Source organism: Schistocerca serialis, chromosome 5 (genome assembly GCF_023864345.2).
Source record: "Schistocerca serialis cubense isolate TAMUIC-IGC-003099 chromosome 5, iqSchSeri2.2, whole genome shotgun sequence".
In the NCBI taxonomy this organism is placed as follows: domain Eukaryota; kingdom Metazoa; phylum Arthropoda; class Insecta; order Orthoptera; family Acrididae; genus Schistocerca; species Schistocerca serialis.
In genome coordinates this window covers 404,912,255-404,930,127 of record NC_064642.1, presented here as the reverse complement: position 1 = coordinate 404,930,127, position 17,873 = coordinate 404,912,255, and the positions used below count along the sequence as shown (strand labels likewise).

Below are 17,873 nucleotides of genomic sequence, written 5' to 3'. Positions count from 1 at the left end.
TGTTATTCCGACGGACGAGGAAACTTTGCATCATTGGGCAGTCCCTTATTCTTAATCTGGTGCTCAGCATCACTTCTTTCGCAATGGCTTGTATGAGGTTCGTCGCGCTAGGAAGAATACAGCAACCACTTTTCATCTGATTTTGCAGTGTTGGTCGTTGAACATTAATTCATGACTTTTTGGCGGAATGCCACTGTATGCTTGGCTCCACATTTGCGTACTTTTATTTTTCCTTTATTTTATTCGTTTGTTTCTTGTGTCGCAATGTGGGATCGTGTACAGTACCAGTAGGGGAGCGCAGACAGCGCCCTCGACAATGACTGGCTTGCCTGCTTGCTTTAACAAGTCCGACTGTATGGTGTGGTCAGCCCGAAAACTTTCTAAAAGAAAGAATTGAAGGAACAAGCTATTGCACAGTAGGTGTTATTAATGAGAGTTCACGGCAACTGTACAGAGTGAGCGACGCTCAGGAGAGGTCGAGCCCCTCCTGCACTTCGTGCATGATGGTGGCGGAATCGTGCAACTGCTTCTTCTCCGTCTCCGTAAGCGGCTGCTTGACGATGTGCGTGATGCCTGTCTCGCCCACCACGCACGGCAGCGACAGAAACACCTCGCGGTCTCGCCCGTGCTGGCAACCCTGCAACATTCACCATCACATATCTATTGAAATACACTGCGTAATGCTATTACAGTGTATTTCAATGTTTATTACATTTTTTGTACACTTTTGTCAGTAGATACGTCATGTACGGTGCGACAAACGTACTGCCAGACAAAAAAGTGAAGCACTTAGAAGCGTAGTCGGATATCAATGTAACATCGTAAACGTACGCACCAACTGCAGGTATGTGAATGATTATAGCTGTAATTCTTTGTAACTGATAGAACGGCCACCAGGGGGCATTAGTGTTGTGCGTGTTTAATTTTGTTATCGGGTCTGTTAGGTTACACAGGGTGAAAAATATTTAAACCGACAAACTCTCGGAGGTTGTAGGGGACATCAAAACAAATATTTTTCCTTAATGTCATTTTTTCCTAAGAGGAGTATTTAAACCGGTAGAGGAAGATTTCTCTGGCGGCAAATTAATTAAACCAACAAACACTTTTCCATTTTTTTATAACCAAGAGACAACACATTAACACAATCCAATTTCAATTACAGTAGATTTTCAAGAATGCCTCCATTGACACGTAAACAAAGGACAAAAACTCCAGGAGTATCCTGAATTGTTCCTGCTGCTGCTACTATCCGGGCAATCAGATCCTCTTCTGAGGCAACAGGAGTTGCGTAAATAAGGTTGCGCATCTCTTCCCACACAAAAAATTCCAGAAGGGGATCCAGCAGGCCGTGGTACAGGACAACCTCTATGCTCACTTTCGGTGCTCAGTTTGATGCCGAGTTCCTGGATTTCAGAAAGGCATTTGCACCGTCCCACATTGCCGTTGAGTGAAAAAAATACGACCTTACCGAGTATCGGGCCAGATTTGCGACTGGAGTCAGGGCTTCCTTGGAGATACAACTTAAAACGTCGCTTTAACGGAACAAAACCTACAGATCTAAAGGTAATTTCGGGAGTATCCCAAGGTAGTATGGTAGGACCGTTACTATTCACAATGTATGTAAATAATCCAAGAGAAAGCGCCAGATGCTCTTTAAGACTTCACAGATGATGCAGTTGTCTACAAGAAAGTAGCAACGCCGGGAGAAAAAAGTGCTTCAAACGCCTCTGAGCACTATGGGACTTAACATCTGAGGTAATCAGTCCCCTAGACTTAGAACTACTTAAACCTAACTAGCCTAAGGACATCATCACACACATCCATGCTCGAGGCAGGATTCGAACCTGCGACCGTAGCAGCAGCGCGGTTCCGGATTGAAGCACCTAGAACCGCTCGGCCACAGCGGACGGCAACGCCGGAAGACAATGTCGATTTGCAGGGTGACCTATACAGCATTGATGAGTGATGTAGGCTTTAGCAGTTCACCCTGATCGTCAATAAATATAACATATTGCGCTTACATAGGCAAAGAAATCCACTACAGTACAAATACGCTGTTAACGGCAAATTGCTGGAGTCATCCACATTCCAACATCTAGGAGTAACTACCCTGATCGACCTTAAGTGGAACGACCACATAAAACAAATAGCAGAAAAAAGAGATGCCAGACTGAGATTCGTAGGAAAAATCTTAATTAAACGTAGCCGATCAATGAAAGAAGTGCCTTACATGAGATATGTTTGACCGATCATTCTGGTACCTTTACCACGTAGGACTGATAGAAGAGATAGTGAATATCAGACGAAGAGCGGCGCGTTTCGTCACGAGATTATTTGGTCGGCGCGAGAGTGTTGGCTCTGAGCACTATGGAACTTAACATCTATGGTCATCAGTCCCCTAGAACTTAGAACTACTTAAACCTAACTAACCTAAGGACATCACACAACACCCAGTCATCACGAGGCGCGAGAGCGTTACAAAGATGCTCAATCAGCTCCAGTTTCAGGTGCTACAAGAGAAGCGTTATACATCATGGAGAGATTTATGATTGAAATTTCGAGAGTACTTCCCTGGAAGAGTCGGACAATATATTACTTCCTCCCACATACACCTCGCGAAATGTCCACGACGGAAAAAGGTCGAGCAATTAGAGCTAATACAGAGGCTTACCGACAATCAATCTCCCCTCCCCCCTCCCCCCCCCCCCCACACCCGAGTCATTCACGATTGGAACAGGAAGAGGGGACCAATTAGTTATGCCAGCTGTACCCTCCACCACACACCGTCAGGTGGCTTGCAGAGTATTCATGTATATGTAGAACACTAAAATATAAACAGCCACATATGTAGCAGTGCCTTGATCGGAAAACAGACTGCTGATGAACGGCGTCATATTATGTTCAGCGATGAATCGTGGTTCTGCGTTATCCCAGGTGACAGCCATTGCTGTAAACGGTGGCGACCTGGGGAGAGGCACAGTTCTTACCATGTTTAGGAGAGGCATTGCGATGTTATTCCTGGCTCATGGTGTAGGGACCCATTAGGTACGGTTTCAGATCACGGCTGGTAGGGGTTGACGGAACTCTTATGGCACTATGGTACATCATGGATATCCTGCGTCCTAATGTGTTACCTCTCCTACAGTTGTACTGTGATCTCAGTTTTCTACAGGACAGTGCTCCTTCACACCTGGCACGTGTCCCTGTGAACTGTCACGTGATGCTAAGTTACTCCCGCGGCCAGTAAGATCCCCAGATCTGTCCCTGATAAGAGCATGAGTGGTATCAGCTGGGACATAACTACACTGCTGGCCACCGTAAATGCAACACCAAAAAACACAAGAGGTAGCACAACAAGATTTATTTTGTAGATAACATGTTGACCAAGTATCAAATGATTACGTTTACAGACGTCTGTGACATGTGGTTCCTGCCAGAATCAGTAGCCAGAGTAGCCGCCATTGTTGGAGATCACCGCTGCCACACGTCTCGGCATTGGGTCAAAGAGACGTTGGATGTGTTCCTGGGGTACAGCAGCCCAAGCAGCTTCCATACGTTTCCAAAGATCATCTGGTGTGGCAGCTGGGGATGTAATCTGGGTCACTCGTTGAGCAACCATGGACCACATGTTTTCTATCGGCGAAAGATCCGGAGAGCGAGCCGGCCAGGGAAGCAATTCAATCTGGTTATTGACGAAGAACCTTTGGACAATGCTTGCCACGTGTGGTCGCGCATTATCCTGTTGAAATATGGCTGTGGCCGAGCCCTAAAGGTAAGGAAGAACAACTGGCTCCAGCACCTCGGATATGTAGCGCCGGCTATTTAAAGTACCGGCAATGCGTACTAGAGGCGTGCGAGAGTAATATCCAATACCGCCCCATACCATAATATCCGGTGCAAGACCAGTGTGGCGGTGCATAATGCAGCTGTCCAGCATCCTCTCTCCACGGTGTCTCCACACTCGAATCCGACCATCGTGGTACTGCAGACAGAAGCGTGCCTCGTCAGTAAAGACTACGTCATTCCATTCTGCCGTCCACATCCGTCTGTCATCACACCATTGGCAACGGAGACGTCTGTGGTTCTGCGTCAATGGTAGACGAAGCAATGGACGTCTTGCGGACAGACCACTCTGTTGTAAACGGCGTCTAATGGTACGCGCAGATACTGGATGATGCGTTACAGACGCAATGTGCTGTGCTATGGTTCGGGATGTCACTGAGCGATCCGTCACTGCCATGCGCACAATTTGCCTATCAGCACGTGCAGTGGTGCACCGAGGTGAATGCGATCGACCACGTCGGTCCGTCGTACCCTCCTGCATCCAACGGTCACATATCCGCATTACAGTTGTTTGGTTTCGTCCAACACGACTAGCGATTTCTCTGTATGATAATCCACAATCTCGGTAAGCCACTATCCTTCCTCTGTCGAACTCGGATACTTGATCAAAAGATGTTCGCTGTTGTCTACGAGGCATAACTGATCGTCTTGTGAAACAACCACAAGGTAAACACACGTGCCGAACGTACACTCGTCGAAATCGCCAAGCCTTAAATGACGCTATGAGGTGGCGCCACAGGCGCGCGGGATGTGCGTCTGCGCTGAAATTCTAATCAGTTGCATATCTCATTGCTGCAAACCCATGGTGTAAATTTCACTTGATTCGGATGCTTCCTTCAGGGTGTTGCATTTACGGTGGCCAGCAGTGTACGTCCCACTGTCAGTATCCAGAATACTTAAAACCAATTACAGCATTTGGGGTCAGCTTGATTCAGGACCAGATACAATGGCTTTATGACACCCTTCTCAACATAAGCAGTTCATCCATCCAGGGCAGAGGGATTGCAACTTCATTTTGATACGTGGGATCGTACTGCCAAGTTCTTTGTAAGTTTTAATCGATTTGGTAATCATGACAACACCACATAAACTCTCAATCCTTGGTGTTTGATTCTGTTTCCTGCTCGCCCTCTGGGTGCTTCACATTTTTTGCCAGGCAATGTAGCTACTTATCTGAAGTCAAGTAACTGTATCAAACTATGTACATGATATACAATAATTACTGTCGAAAACTAACACACAGGTGAAACTATACGATAACAGAAGCAAAAACGTTCCAGTAAACATGTGTCCACTAAAAACCATTTACAACACTTTTCCGGAAGTGTGTTTGTGAGCCATCATTATATTCAGTATGAAATATTCTCCTAGTGTAGAAGAAAAGATTTTTAGCTTGAACTCATATTTGCTCCAGTCCCTCAATATCGGGCGCACCTCTGCGTCATAGATTCCTTTGGTAATCAGATCTTGAGGACATGAATGGGGCAAACCACAGAACAGCCAAGGCAGTCTCCGAGCTCAGACTCACCAGTGAGAACTGGAATATAAGCGCAATGCATGAATAATATTTACTTACAGAAGTGAAATAATATTAGAGTTTAGCAGCTCATTGACAACGATGTCGTGATGGGCAGAGAAGTACCTCGGATTGGGCAAGCAGGCAGTAGTAAAGCAGCCGTGTCCCTTTCAGAGCAACCAATCTCAGATATGCGTTAATCAGTTTTGGGAAACCACGAAAAATCAAAATCTGGATGGCTGAGAAAGTATTTACACTATAGACCTCCAATGTCCAAACAACTGCATATTTTCGCTCATTGAAGTGTTAAGTTAAAAACGTAATCCAGAGTACTCTTACTCCTGTAGGAGAGTAGTTCTAAATTTTTTTTTTTTTTCATTTTCGGCATTCTTCCCTTCAGCCACAACTGTCACAGTGCCTTCGTGTCGATTCCAGATGACTTTGTTACATGTTTTAATCGGTTCGTATGGATGCAATATCTAGGATAGAGTGTTATCTGGAGTATTTGCTTAAGCGAAGAATATGTAAAAATATTTATAGCTAGCTTACAAACCCAGCATTCCACAGGTATTAATTTTGCCATTTTGTATTAGAAACGGATACAAAGAAGAACTGTGTTTGTGTATAGCTTAATATTGAAATAATCTCATTACCATGTATTCGTGAGAGCTCTGCAATTATGAAATAGCCATACAATGAAATATGCATAATATACAAATGTATAAGTGCAGACGCTTCAAGTGTCCACAACACGATTTTGCTAAAGTGTGTAAGGCAATGCCTTTTCATAGTTCTATAGACGAGTATGCTTTTACTTACAGCTGTTTGCGCTTCACAGTTAAAAATCTATCAAAAGCACTGCCAGATATGAGTGATTTACTTAAGCGTACCAATAAATGATAGTGGTTCGAATCATAGAAATTTTTTATGGACTTTGATTCTTTGAGATCTTGTTTGTTCTCTCCAAAATATTTTCCTGAAAATTTGTTTTTAGCACCTTTATTTTTTGGTTAACATCACGTGTTTGCCAGTCAGACATGGATGTTCTGTGACAGTAAGATTTGACACACAACCTCTCCTTATCAATTACGGTACCTTAATTTGGTTATAGTAGTTACATCACAGTTAACAGTCATCAGATGCATGCACCTTGCGTAGGTAACTGTATTCATGGGAGCTATCTATCACGTGCAGATCTAGGTGGGGGGAGAGAGACAAGGACACTATTCAAAGAGAAGTTCACGAATGGCTTAGGCAGCACCTTACATAAAGTGGTGACCCTGCCAGGATGTTTTTAGTCAGAATAATAGAATCTTCTGAAATGTAGTTAGAAATTTTTCTGGACAGCTTAGTTCTAAATCTTCTAAAGATGAAAGTCTATGTCATGTAAATTTTATTCGCCTAAGCATAGTTTTCCAGCAGTTTTACTTGGTGCTATCAAGCCAATATATAGAGATGTGACTGGCCTGAGCTGCTGCGGAAGTGTTTGCATGGGCAAACACAAAATCCAAACAATTGATTTATTTAACAGCCTGATTTTGAGTCATCTACTAAAAACTGTGTTTGCAGATATGCAAATATAAAAAAAATAATAGTCTCTGATGCTACTCTCATCTGCAACTGTGGACATTAATTATCATTTCATTCCACCAAAGCTGCATGGTCATCAATGGTAACTGTTCTTTCAGGAACAGATACTACCGACATATATAGTTAAAATATCGCTTCCTGGCCATTGACCTTCTTGTGCGAATGTACATGCTGTGCCCAAACTTGTACGGGACTTGGTAGATTAATCTGCCATGAGTAATGAGTATGATGGGCAAACATCTATTAGGCGCACTACGAATGTAGTGGTGTGGACATGTTGCGAATGTGGGTCTCACTGGGAGCGTGCAAGGGATAAGTCCCTGCAGGCGCACTATCCTCGGTGGCTCAGATGGACAGAGTGTCCAGGAGATCCTGGGTTCGAGTCCCAATCAGGGACACATTTTCAACATGTTCCCATTTAAGTTTATCAACGCCTGTTTGCAGCTAGGGTGCCCATTTAATTATCATTTCAGTCCAGCAAAGCTGCATGGTCATCAACAGTAACTGTTCTTTCGGGAACAGATACTACTGTCATATATAGTTAAAATATTACAAGTGTCCAGTATTACAAAAAATATGGGTTGTTCCTGTTGAGAATATGGTCTCAGGTCTTCATCATTGTGACAAAAATAGAATACAAGATGCTGGAAGATCACTGGCAGTACTGGTAAAAAATGAAAAATGGTTATCTGGATGTTGCAAAACAAAGCTGCGTGACACAATAGCGACAGCAGAGGACGAAATCGACTGTAAGTGTTCAGACTCAGCTCATTTTCTTTAAATATGATTTCCCAGATACAACATTTTGTACTAGAAAAGATCCTTTATAAAGAACTGTTCAAGATAATTCATTGAAATTTAGTGTGCATCTAGATAACAACCATCTTCAACTATGAAACCTTAATAATGTGAAAATTTATATTATTTTCTTCCAAATAAAATTATAAGAGAAGAAAAATATTCAAAATTTTGAACCTTTGATTTTTCTACAATTTTTTGGGAAAAAGAAATGAGAAAAACATTTTTTAGGTTCAGTATAACATACAGTAGGCACTTAATGTCTGATAGAGGTTTCATTGTTGTACATTAAACAAGCCTTCTCATATGTGGGACAAAAGCATGGTGTAAAATTAACATGCACTGGATAGGCCACACACTGTTCCTCTTAAGTTTACTCAGTTATAAGACTGTCTTAGCAGTAAAGAATAAATGCATTAAATTTCATGCATGATGCAGCACTTTTTCACAATTATCAGTGTTCGTGTTACCATATCTCTTGAACTGTGTGTCATACCATGATATATTCATTCAGCATCATATGTGGATATACTCCCTGCGAAATATGGTGTGAATAGAGTAAGAAGCAAAGAAGTGCAAGATTTGAACATCATCCACAACGCAGCAGTTTTTCACGTATTTCAATGTTAATGGCGTCATATCTCCTGTAGTATGATAGGTAGGTGGTTCTCACCCCCACAGCGATCGTTGCCTATCAATAAGAGATATTACTTGTTTTGAAGAAAGCATCTTTTAACTCAGCCAACCTAGTTCCATGTGTATTAGATAAGAAAAGGAAAAGTGAATAGAATCATAACATCAATGGATATGTAAATTATTTTATGTTACGTTAAACATACAAAACAAATTAACAGATGTCTACTTAACAAGTGCAGCTGCTAGTGGCATCTTATATCCCTGGGCTTACTTCAGACCAAGCCATCCTACTAGCAGAATACAACTACATATATAAAGAAAACCCTTTCAGTGAAGCAACTGTGGAAGCAGGGAACAAACTTATTTCCTCTATAAGGGAGACAAAAACTATAGAAAACTTGGATCTGAAAAGAGACAGCCATAAAGCTTGGAGACTTCTGAAACTCCTAAACAGTAATCTGACTAAGACCATTACACATCATAGTATCACTGCTAATCAAATAGCACATCAGTTATTGATGAGCGGGAAGCCAACACACAAAACACAAAAACCGAAATTGCAAAGAGAAGAGCAAGAAGAGAGTAATGACCTTACATCGTCATTCAGCATGGAAGAAGTACAGAAGGCTATCAAACAAAGTCAAAATGGCAAATCGACTGGCTTGGATGATACCCGAACCGAGCAAATCAAACGCTTAAAGACAAAGTAATGGATCCTCCAATTTTTCAATAACTGTGCAAGCAGAAACCAAATTCCAAAGATATGGCGGAGGAGTCGAGTGACTGCTTTGCTGAAATCTGGCGAAGAAGGAAATGATCCAAAGGATTTTAGACCAGTTGCACTACTTTGTCATCTTTAAAAATTGCTGGAAAGACTGATTTTAAATCGCCTATCACCTGCAATTGACTCCTCACTTATACCTCAACAATCTGGATTTCGTCCAGGTAAAAGCTGTACTGGACAATTGCAAGTTTATAGAAGATGGCTTTGAAGCTCAGAGGGTGAAAGGAGTGGCATTTGTCGACTTATCAGTGACGTATGATACGGTCAGTCACCAGCTACTACCAGTCAATGTCTACAACCTGACCAAAGATTTAGGTCTAACTAGACTCATCGCCTCCCTTCTGCAGAATCGCAGGTTCTTCATCGGCTTTCAAGAACAGCATAGTCGACGGAGACTGCAGATGAATGGTCTCCCGCAAGGAAGTGTGTGGGTCCAGTTCTCTTTAATGTATACACGAACGACCAACCTAAACGCCAAACACCAGGAGCTTCTTATATGCTGACGACCTCTCTAGCCACTCAGAGTACAAATTTTGAATCAGTGGAGAACAACCTCACAAATGGCCTTGAAGATCTATCCGGGTACTACAACACAAACCACCTTAAACCAAATACTTCAAAGTGTGTGCTTTCCATTTGAGAAACAAGGAAGCCACTCGCAAGTTAAAAATAGTATGGTTGGGGGTCCAACTGGAACACTACGAGAGTCCAAAATACCTAGGAGTGACACTTGGTAGATCTTTCACTTTCAAAAACCACTGCATGAAATGCAAGTCGAAAGTTTTCACCAGGAACAATCTCCTACAGAAACTGTCCTGATCACAGTGGGGTAGTCAACCTGAAACAATCCGAACATCTACAACGGCACTATGCTCTTCTGCGGCAGAGTATGCCTGTCCTGTTTGGTATAATTCAACTCATGCCTAACAGGTGGATGTAACTCTCAACGAAACCTGCAGAACTATAACAGGCTGCTTGAAATCCACTCCAGTCGAATAGCTTTACCACCTCGGAGAAATAGCACCACTATCTGTTCAAAGAGAGATAGCTGCGAACAAGGAAAGAAAGGCAGTGGAACAGGAAATTACCGATCCTCTGTATGGGCATAACCCGCATCCTCAACGACTGAAGTCAAGGAAGAGTTTCCTTAGGACATCAAAGGAACTTAGAACCACTGCTGAAAAAGCTAGGTTGCAAATATGGGAGGGCTACGACCTACCTTTCGCCTGGTTGGAAAAGAGCTGTTGAAGCTTTACCTCTAGGCCATGACGTGGAATGGACAACTTGGAAGTCCCTGAATAGACTGTGATCCGGAGTTGGCAGATCAGAAGTTAACTTGGCAAGATGGGGATACACTGATCCAAATGATATTCTGTGTGACTGTGGAGAAGAACAGGCAGTTCGCCACACACTTCGGTGTCGATTCTGCCCAGTCTCCTGTACAGAAGATGATCTTCAACAAGCAACAGGAAATGCACGGGAAGTTGTCAAGTTTTGGTCAAAAGAAATTTAATCATAACTGTGTAAAATGTATGTACATGTACCTGTATGTTTTTTGTGAACCCGAGAATAATAATAACAACTGGCAAAAATTTAAAAAAAGTGCAATAAGTATTGGAGATAGCTGTCTGTGAGATCACAGCACACATGAAATCTCTGTACCAGCAGCTGGCGCGTTCGTTTTAGAGGACCATCAACATTTTCACAAACCGTCATTAATAGGTTTAGATCAAACAAGTCATATCCTCACATTATCGTTGTTCCGCACCTTTGCTGGATGATGATTGAGGTCATGGCTTCCTACCTTCAATACGTCCCATCAAGTAATTTCTATATTCTCTATTTTTTCTGATTTTCAAACACATTGTTTGCAATGGATTGTAACAGCACTATCACAAGTTCTTGACGCAAGTTTAGTAGTACCTTCACTTCGTACGACTGAAAGTTGCCTGTTGTAATCTGCAAACCTCCAAGTATCATATTCTATGTCGTTGCTCCTGGTTCTGCTGCACTGGCTTGTCTTAACTGAGATCTTTGAGGCGAGCACGGACTTAGCCGATGAGAACTGAAAGCAGCCGCATTGACAGCATGGATTGTAAGTTCGATGGATCCAAAGTTTCTTTTCTATTCTGTTCTCTTCTGGCTCTGATGGTGTGCATTTGCTTTTGTGTGTCACGATGTGGTGATAAGTGTGGCTGCTTGATACTGTATTTAGAAGGGTGGACATTGAGGTATGGACGCAGACTTGAGTTTGTATAAGTGAAGTTACATTGAGAATTGTACACAGCATTTCTCCATGTGTCTGCACTGGAAGAAAAGATAACATTTTCCTAAAACTGCGAGTCTGGCGAGCCATATTAGAAAAGGAGGTTCTTTCTGTATGGAAGCAGCATGAATTGTGAAGTGGGATAAGCGGTTTGACTACTGTTTAGCAGTTCCCATTCTCTTTGTGCAATGTATATAATTCATATTCTGTTAGAGCAAACGTGTTTTTCATGCACCAAAGGTTTCTTGCATTATGTTGGTTTCACGAATACTCTGTAGATGAAGTCTTTGACTCATCGTGGCTATGGATATCATTTGGCTTTTGTGATAATAACTATGCTATTGCTCGTAAAAATATTTGTATCTCATGCGTTTAAATAATCATCAAATATTACAAAGTCTCTTGCTTTTTTTACACATCGTTCCCTCTTCTAATTAAGTACAGCTGTACATTGTCTATAAAGTTTGTTTCTCAAAGACATGAGGCTAGGTGCATTTACATCGCTCAGTGGAGGTAATTAGTTACCATCTTGCGCCATCAATATGATCGTTATTTCCATAAGGATTATTTTCATAACATATATGTTTTTCAAACGCGAAAGCTGGATTTCATATTGTAGATTTATTTCTGGTTCCATAAGGTAAGTTTACATCGAGAACTTCAGGTTAGCAGATTGCGTCATAATATTATCTTTGTGGGCCAATATTTATGACTGAAATAGGGCATTTTCGTCAGAGCAATTTTCTGTGGTACTTTAAAAAACTAGTGTCAATGCTATAAGGCGACGGGTAACGGCCGGTCGGTGTGGCCGAGCGGTTCTAGGCGCTTCAGTCTGGAACCGCGCGACCGCTACGGACGCAGGTTCGAATCCTGCCTCGGGCATGGATGTGTGTGATGTCCTTAGGTTAGTTAGGTTTAAGTAGTTCTAAGTTCTAGGGGACTGATAACCTCAGATGTTAAGTCCCATAGTGCTCAGAGCCATTTGAACCATTTGACAGGTAAAGTATACCATGCCCTTTATTTCGTGCTGGCACAACGTTCCACAAAAAAGCATTTTGATTCGCATCTGCTTTGCATTACAGAATTCAAAGTTTATAAAGCACATGGAGTCAGAAGAGCAGCGTAGAGCTTACCTTAACATAGGTAGAAAGAGGCAAGACTTTCATAGCGTTGCTGAGGATAGTGGCGACGATGTCCGCAACACTGCATCCGATGCCCCAGGACGTGTAGCCCTTGAGCCTAATGATCTCGTACGCGCTGAAACACAACATGAAGGTGCTTGCTATGCAAACTGTAATTATGACGTGGGGTATTTTGAAAGACAATACTCTTATAATATGTCATGAAGGTATTATGATTTTTCTTGCATGTCAAGAGTAGATATTGTGAGGTTATGGGGCGCTGGTTGGGTATTTTTCTTTCTATTACAGTTCAGTTGTTCCGGAATTCTGGACAATAAAAGGATATTAACTGTTCGCTTTCGTCTTGTTCGATATATGAAGGCGTACTTGAATTAGGTGTGCGATAGGTCATTTTGTCTGCACACTTTCGATGTACGAATTATTCTATTATACCGAAAGCTTGGACAAATATTAACCTCGTTGTAAGACTAAAATTATGCCATCACTTGTAATCATGATAATTATCAATCCTCAATATTAATCCTTTTGACATTACGAGAATTCTTGTGTGGTATGATGTTTATTGCTGACTCATGGAAGGGCATTAGGGCGTGCATCTTCGGAAAAAAATTTAATTCCATTTATTCTGTAAACATGCGAATAAAGGTAGTAAGGCTGCTATTTGTGCAAATAATAACTACATGGAGTAATAACACATTTCATCTTGTGCCACCAAGCAATTCCAAAATTTTGATGCAGTTTCCGAAACCTATTGTTTCAATAAATGATGTAACATATTAAGTGTGTCGCAGCAGATAAAATCCTTCCAACATTTTGTAAAGGTAACACAAAGAGGGAACGCTGATTCTATTGTATTATTTATTGAAGATGTTCAACACAGAGTATAGCTACGGAAGAGTTATCTGAATGTTTTTTTGGAAGTTATTTTCCATGTTACTAAAACAACAGTTATCCAAACGCTTACTGCCACAACGTCGAATGTAACGTAGTCACGCTCGTGGCTACTGCCATAGTGAAATGTTCAAAAAGTGTATGTGATCAAACTACAGAGAGTACTATAGAAACGTCCAATAAAAATTAGCAGAATGGTTGATTTTATGATCCAAAGAATAAATACCTTACAACTCATCAAATCAGTAGGTCTTCCCACGAAGAATTGGAAGAGCCCGCTTACCCATCATAGGAAGATAGGGTATGCCGTTTCCAGAAGGACCTCATACATTGCAAAATCAGTTTCGAGGCAAAACCAAGTTGATAACTGCTTTACGAAAAATGTTCAAATGTGTGTGAAATCTTACGGGACTTAAGCGCTAAGGTCATCAGTCCCTAAGCTTACACACTACTTAACCTAAATTATAGCCAGGACAAACACATACACCCATGCCCGAGGGAGGACTCGAACCTCCGCCGGGACCTAATTGCTTTACGTTTTAGAGTTCTGGTTCAACTGCCATATTCCGACTGCTCACAGTGCCTCTCATTACTTTGTGTGGCTTTGAAGTTTTGGTTCTGGCCTAGGCAGCACATCACATGCATAGGCCTATTGCCATCTTGCCTTTGTTGTGGGATTTTATTACTGCCATTTTGTACATGTGGACATTCAATCCATTCCAAGAACCTTATATAACTGTCACAATCAGGCCAGGATGTGGCAAGTAACTCTCACCTTGTGCAGAAAGAAAATATGTTCGCACTAGTACTCAGAAAAATATTCCACGGTACCACAGTCCATCTAATACCTTTCACCTCTTCAGAAATAAACCAGTTACCCCAACGAATTGCATCTCTTGTCACATGCCCTGCTATAAACTAAATCTGTTCCAGTGCTGATTAGAATACCAGCAGTAGATTCGTCAACTCCTGGATGAATAATTTTGGTTGCATACTGCAGTAAAGTACAGTAATGAAATTTCGGGAATACATTTGTCTAGGTAACATATTTAAGTAATTATACTTGCAAGATCACAGGTCATAATGTATAAGACTGCCAAAACATGACTTCCTCAGCGCAAGATACGGCATTGGAAATGTGAAATGCTGGTACATTAATAACTGGCGTAACTGCCATAATGTTGATGCAACCATGTCAAATGCATGTGTTGTGTCGTACAGGTGGCGGATGTCAGTTTGTGGGATGGAGTGCCATGTCTGTTTCACTCACAGTTAATGCTGTATGTAGTCCGCAGCTCGTGGTCTTGCGGTAGCGTTCTCGCTTACCGTGCGTGGGGTCCCAGGTTCGATTCCCGGCGGGGTCAGGGATTTCCCTTGCCTCGAGATGGCTGAGTGTTGTTGTGTCGTCTTCATCATCATCATTCATCCCAATTACGGTCGGAGGAAGGCAATGGCAAACCACCTCCACTAGGACCTTGCCTAGTAGGCGGCGCGGGTCTCCCGCATCGTCCCCTACGCTTCTCAGAGTATGGGACCTCATCGTCATCAATGCTGCTTATGGATGACGCTCAACTTGTCTCATGATACTTCATTGTGCTCGGTTGGAGACTGATCTGGTGATCTAACAGGCCAAGACAAGATGTCGACACTCTGAAGAACATTTTGGTTTACAACAGCAGTATGTGGGCAAGCGTTATCCAGTTGGGAAACACCCCCTAGGAAGCTGTTCATGAATGACAGCACAACAGATCGCACCACCAGACCGACGTATAAATTTGCAGCCAGGGTGCGTGGGATAAACACAAGATGCTCCAACTGTCACACGAAATCACACGCGAGACCATAACTCCAGGCGTAGGCCCAGTGCATCTAGCATGCAGTCCGGCCCCGGTGGCTGAGTGTCTCTCTATCAAAAATCATCGGCGGATGTTGGAATCGAACCCAGACTACGAGTATATGAATGTATCAGCAATCCAACAGACCACCAAACCCTCTTCTCTGCGCCACATTTTTCTATTGTAAACCGTTGCGCCACACGGGATGAGAATTCTGACACACAGGCTCCCTGTAGTGGTTTGCAGCATGTTCAGTTCAGTCATTTACTTGGTTGACCGAATCGCCATGAACTAGCTGCCTCGGCTACCCAGTGCATACATTCGACTCTATTTTGTAATCACCGAAATAAAATCACGTAACTGCCAACAGTGTGGATGCACAAATTTAAATAGAAGTGTTCCTTTCCACTTGACCTACTCTATTGCGCTACCTGTTTGTTGAAAACGTCGTGCAGTGCAAAAGAAAAGCTGTAACTGTCTGTCTCTCAGAAGTCTACATCCGGCCGTATGCATTATCTCACAACACTGTGGAATGGGGAAGTTCTGGAGGAATTGTTCTCGACTTTTGGAGGTGCTGTAGCTACAGTTCAGCTAGTAGTGTAACGGTAAGTATAGTGCACTGTAGACAAAACGTGGCGAGATCAAATACATTCACTGCTGCATTTTTTAAAACGCAATTCTGCTGACTTCTGAAGTTATCAATCTGATGGAACTTTGAACATAATTCCCTTCACTTCTCAACCCAAAATAGTCGCATGTGGAAAAAGGGCAGCTACTGTGACATTTTGTTCTTTTCAGGTTTAATAGACGGCCAGGCAGCAGATGCATCTCGAAACTTTTGTATTAAGTATGGGGAGATCGCATCGTGCCAAAATACGTCAGAAAAGTATTTTCTACATTAGCTGTCATGTGGTAGTGGCAGTTTATTCTTCTTCAAACCTTGTTTGACAGCTTTAACTCAGAACAAGTTTTCTCCATGCATGTAATCAATAAACTGCATGTGCATTGTCAGACTGTTATAGATAACATAAGAGAATTCGCATACATCGTTGATGATTAATTTCTCTCTAATGCTTATTATTGTTTAAACAACACTAAAAGAAACCCTACGATAATTTTGCACTGTATTATAGGAAATGAAATAAAACTACCCACGATAGCCTTACGACTAATGTCTGTTTTAATAAAGCTGATTCCCGGGTTCGATTCCCGGCGGGGTCAGGGATTTTCTCTGCCTCGTGATGGCTGGGTGTTGTGTGATGTCCTTAGGTTAGTTAGGTTTAAGTAGTTCTAAGTTCTAGGGGACTGATGACCATAGATGTTAAGTCCCATAGTGCTCAGAGCCTCTTGAACCAATAAAGCTGAGTATCTGTACACAAGCGTGCCTCTATCGGACTGAATTAGTAAAATACTACTTACTTAGATTTCGATTGGGTCTGTGTTTAATTGGTATGCTGTGTCATACTCAAGAGGTATGCAAATGTAGCATTTCATAAGTAAAGTTATGTATTCCTAGAAACCAAAAATTTGCTTGTCACAACGGAAAGAGGCATTACCTGTTGTGCAGCGTTGTCAGTTTTCACCATTGCACTATGAGCCGAAAGTATTACCTTGCATTTTCCTTATCGATGTTTGATCTGACTGCTTGTAGCTCTTTCACAGAAGGGATAAAAACGTCACAGTCAGCGAGACTGGAACCGCGAACCAAAACAGACGCTTTTTGACAGGTCACGATGTTACCACAGATCTAGCAAAGAAGTACGTGTCTGCGATTCCTATTACGAGGCCAATAGTGACTAGAGCTCGTAAATCACTATTTAAAGGACAAGACTAATTGCGATTTCCACGTGCAACGACTTTCCTGGGCTGAAAACCGTAAATTTACAGTCTTTTGTTACATCTCGAGTGATAATAACTCAGATTATTCGATGGACATGACAGGAAAAATCAAGTGAACTTTGAGGCTTAATTCCGTGCACACTAGGAAGTAACTCGTCGATCACAGAGTTGCCAAACATACCTTGCCTTGTTGCCAAATCTCAGTTACAGTACTAACAGAAAGTAGACGAACCGATGAGTTCCTACAGAGGGCTGGGAAGTGACCATAGCTGCCAACTCAAAGACGCGTCTGGCACGGCCTGGAATACGTAATGCTTCTGATTCGCATTTCTGTAACCAGGTTTATGGACTGGAGCGAAGAGCGCAGTTACTAATAATACTCAGAACTGACTGTAAACTAAGCATCATAAATCAGTAACTCTCATAGTTGTTTCTATATGTCTTTCGTAAGTGTACTCGAAACTAAGAAATTCATTCTTGGACGTTTTCCTGTCTGGCTGATAGTCAAGCACAACAAACAAATAAAAATAAAAATCAATGTTTGTGTGTGTGTGCGTGTGCGCGCGCATGTGTGTATGTGTTAGAGAGAGAGAGAGAGAAAGGGAGATAGAGATAAATATAAAAAGGAATCAGATAAAAAGTTAATAATTGTTGTAAAGAAATTACATTATTGTATGTAAAGAAATCTTTCATTATAATGACATGTTCCACATCATTTCGAAATGTCGTATTC

At 42.0% G+C, this 17,873-nt stretch overlaps 1 protein-coding gene across 1 annotated transcript in view; it reads right to left on the bottom strand.

Moving 5' to 3' along the window:
• Window positions 1-466: 466 nt before the first annotated feature.
• LOC126481968 (L-lactate dehydrogenase-like) overlaps window positions 467-17,873 on the bottom strand; it is a 282,518-nt gene continuing 265,111 nt past the window's right edge. Inside the window, exons 6-7 of the mRNA XM_050105932.1 lie at window positions 12,567-12,690; window positions 467-637 (exon numbers count right to left, since the gene is read on the bottom strand). Of these exons, the coding sequence (XP_049961889.1) occupies window positions 467-637; window positions 12,567-12,690 (295 nt within the window). The remainder of the gene's footprint in view (window positions 638-12,566; window positions 12,691-17,873) is intronic.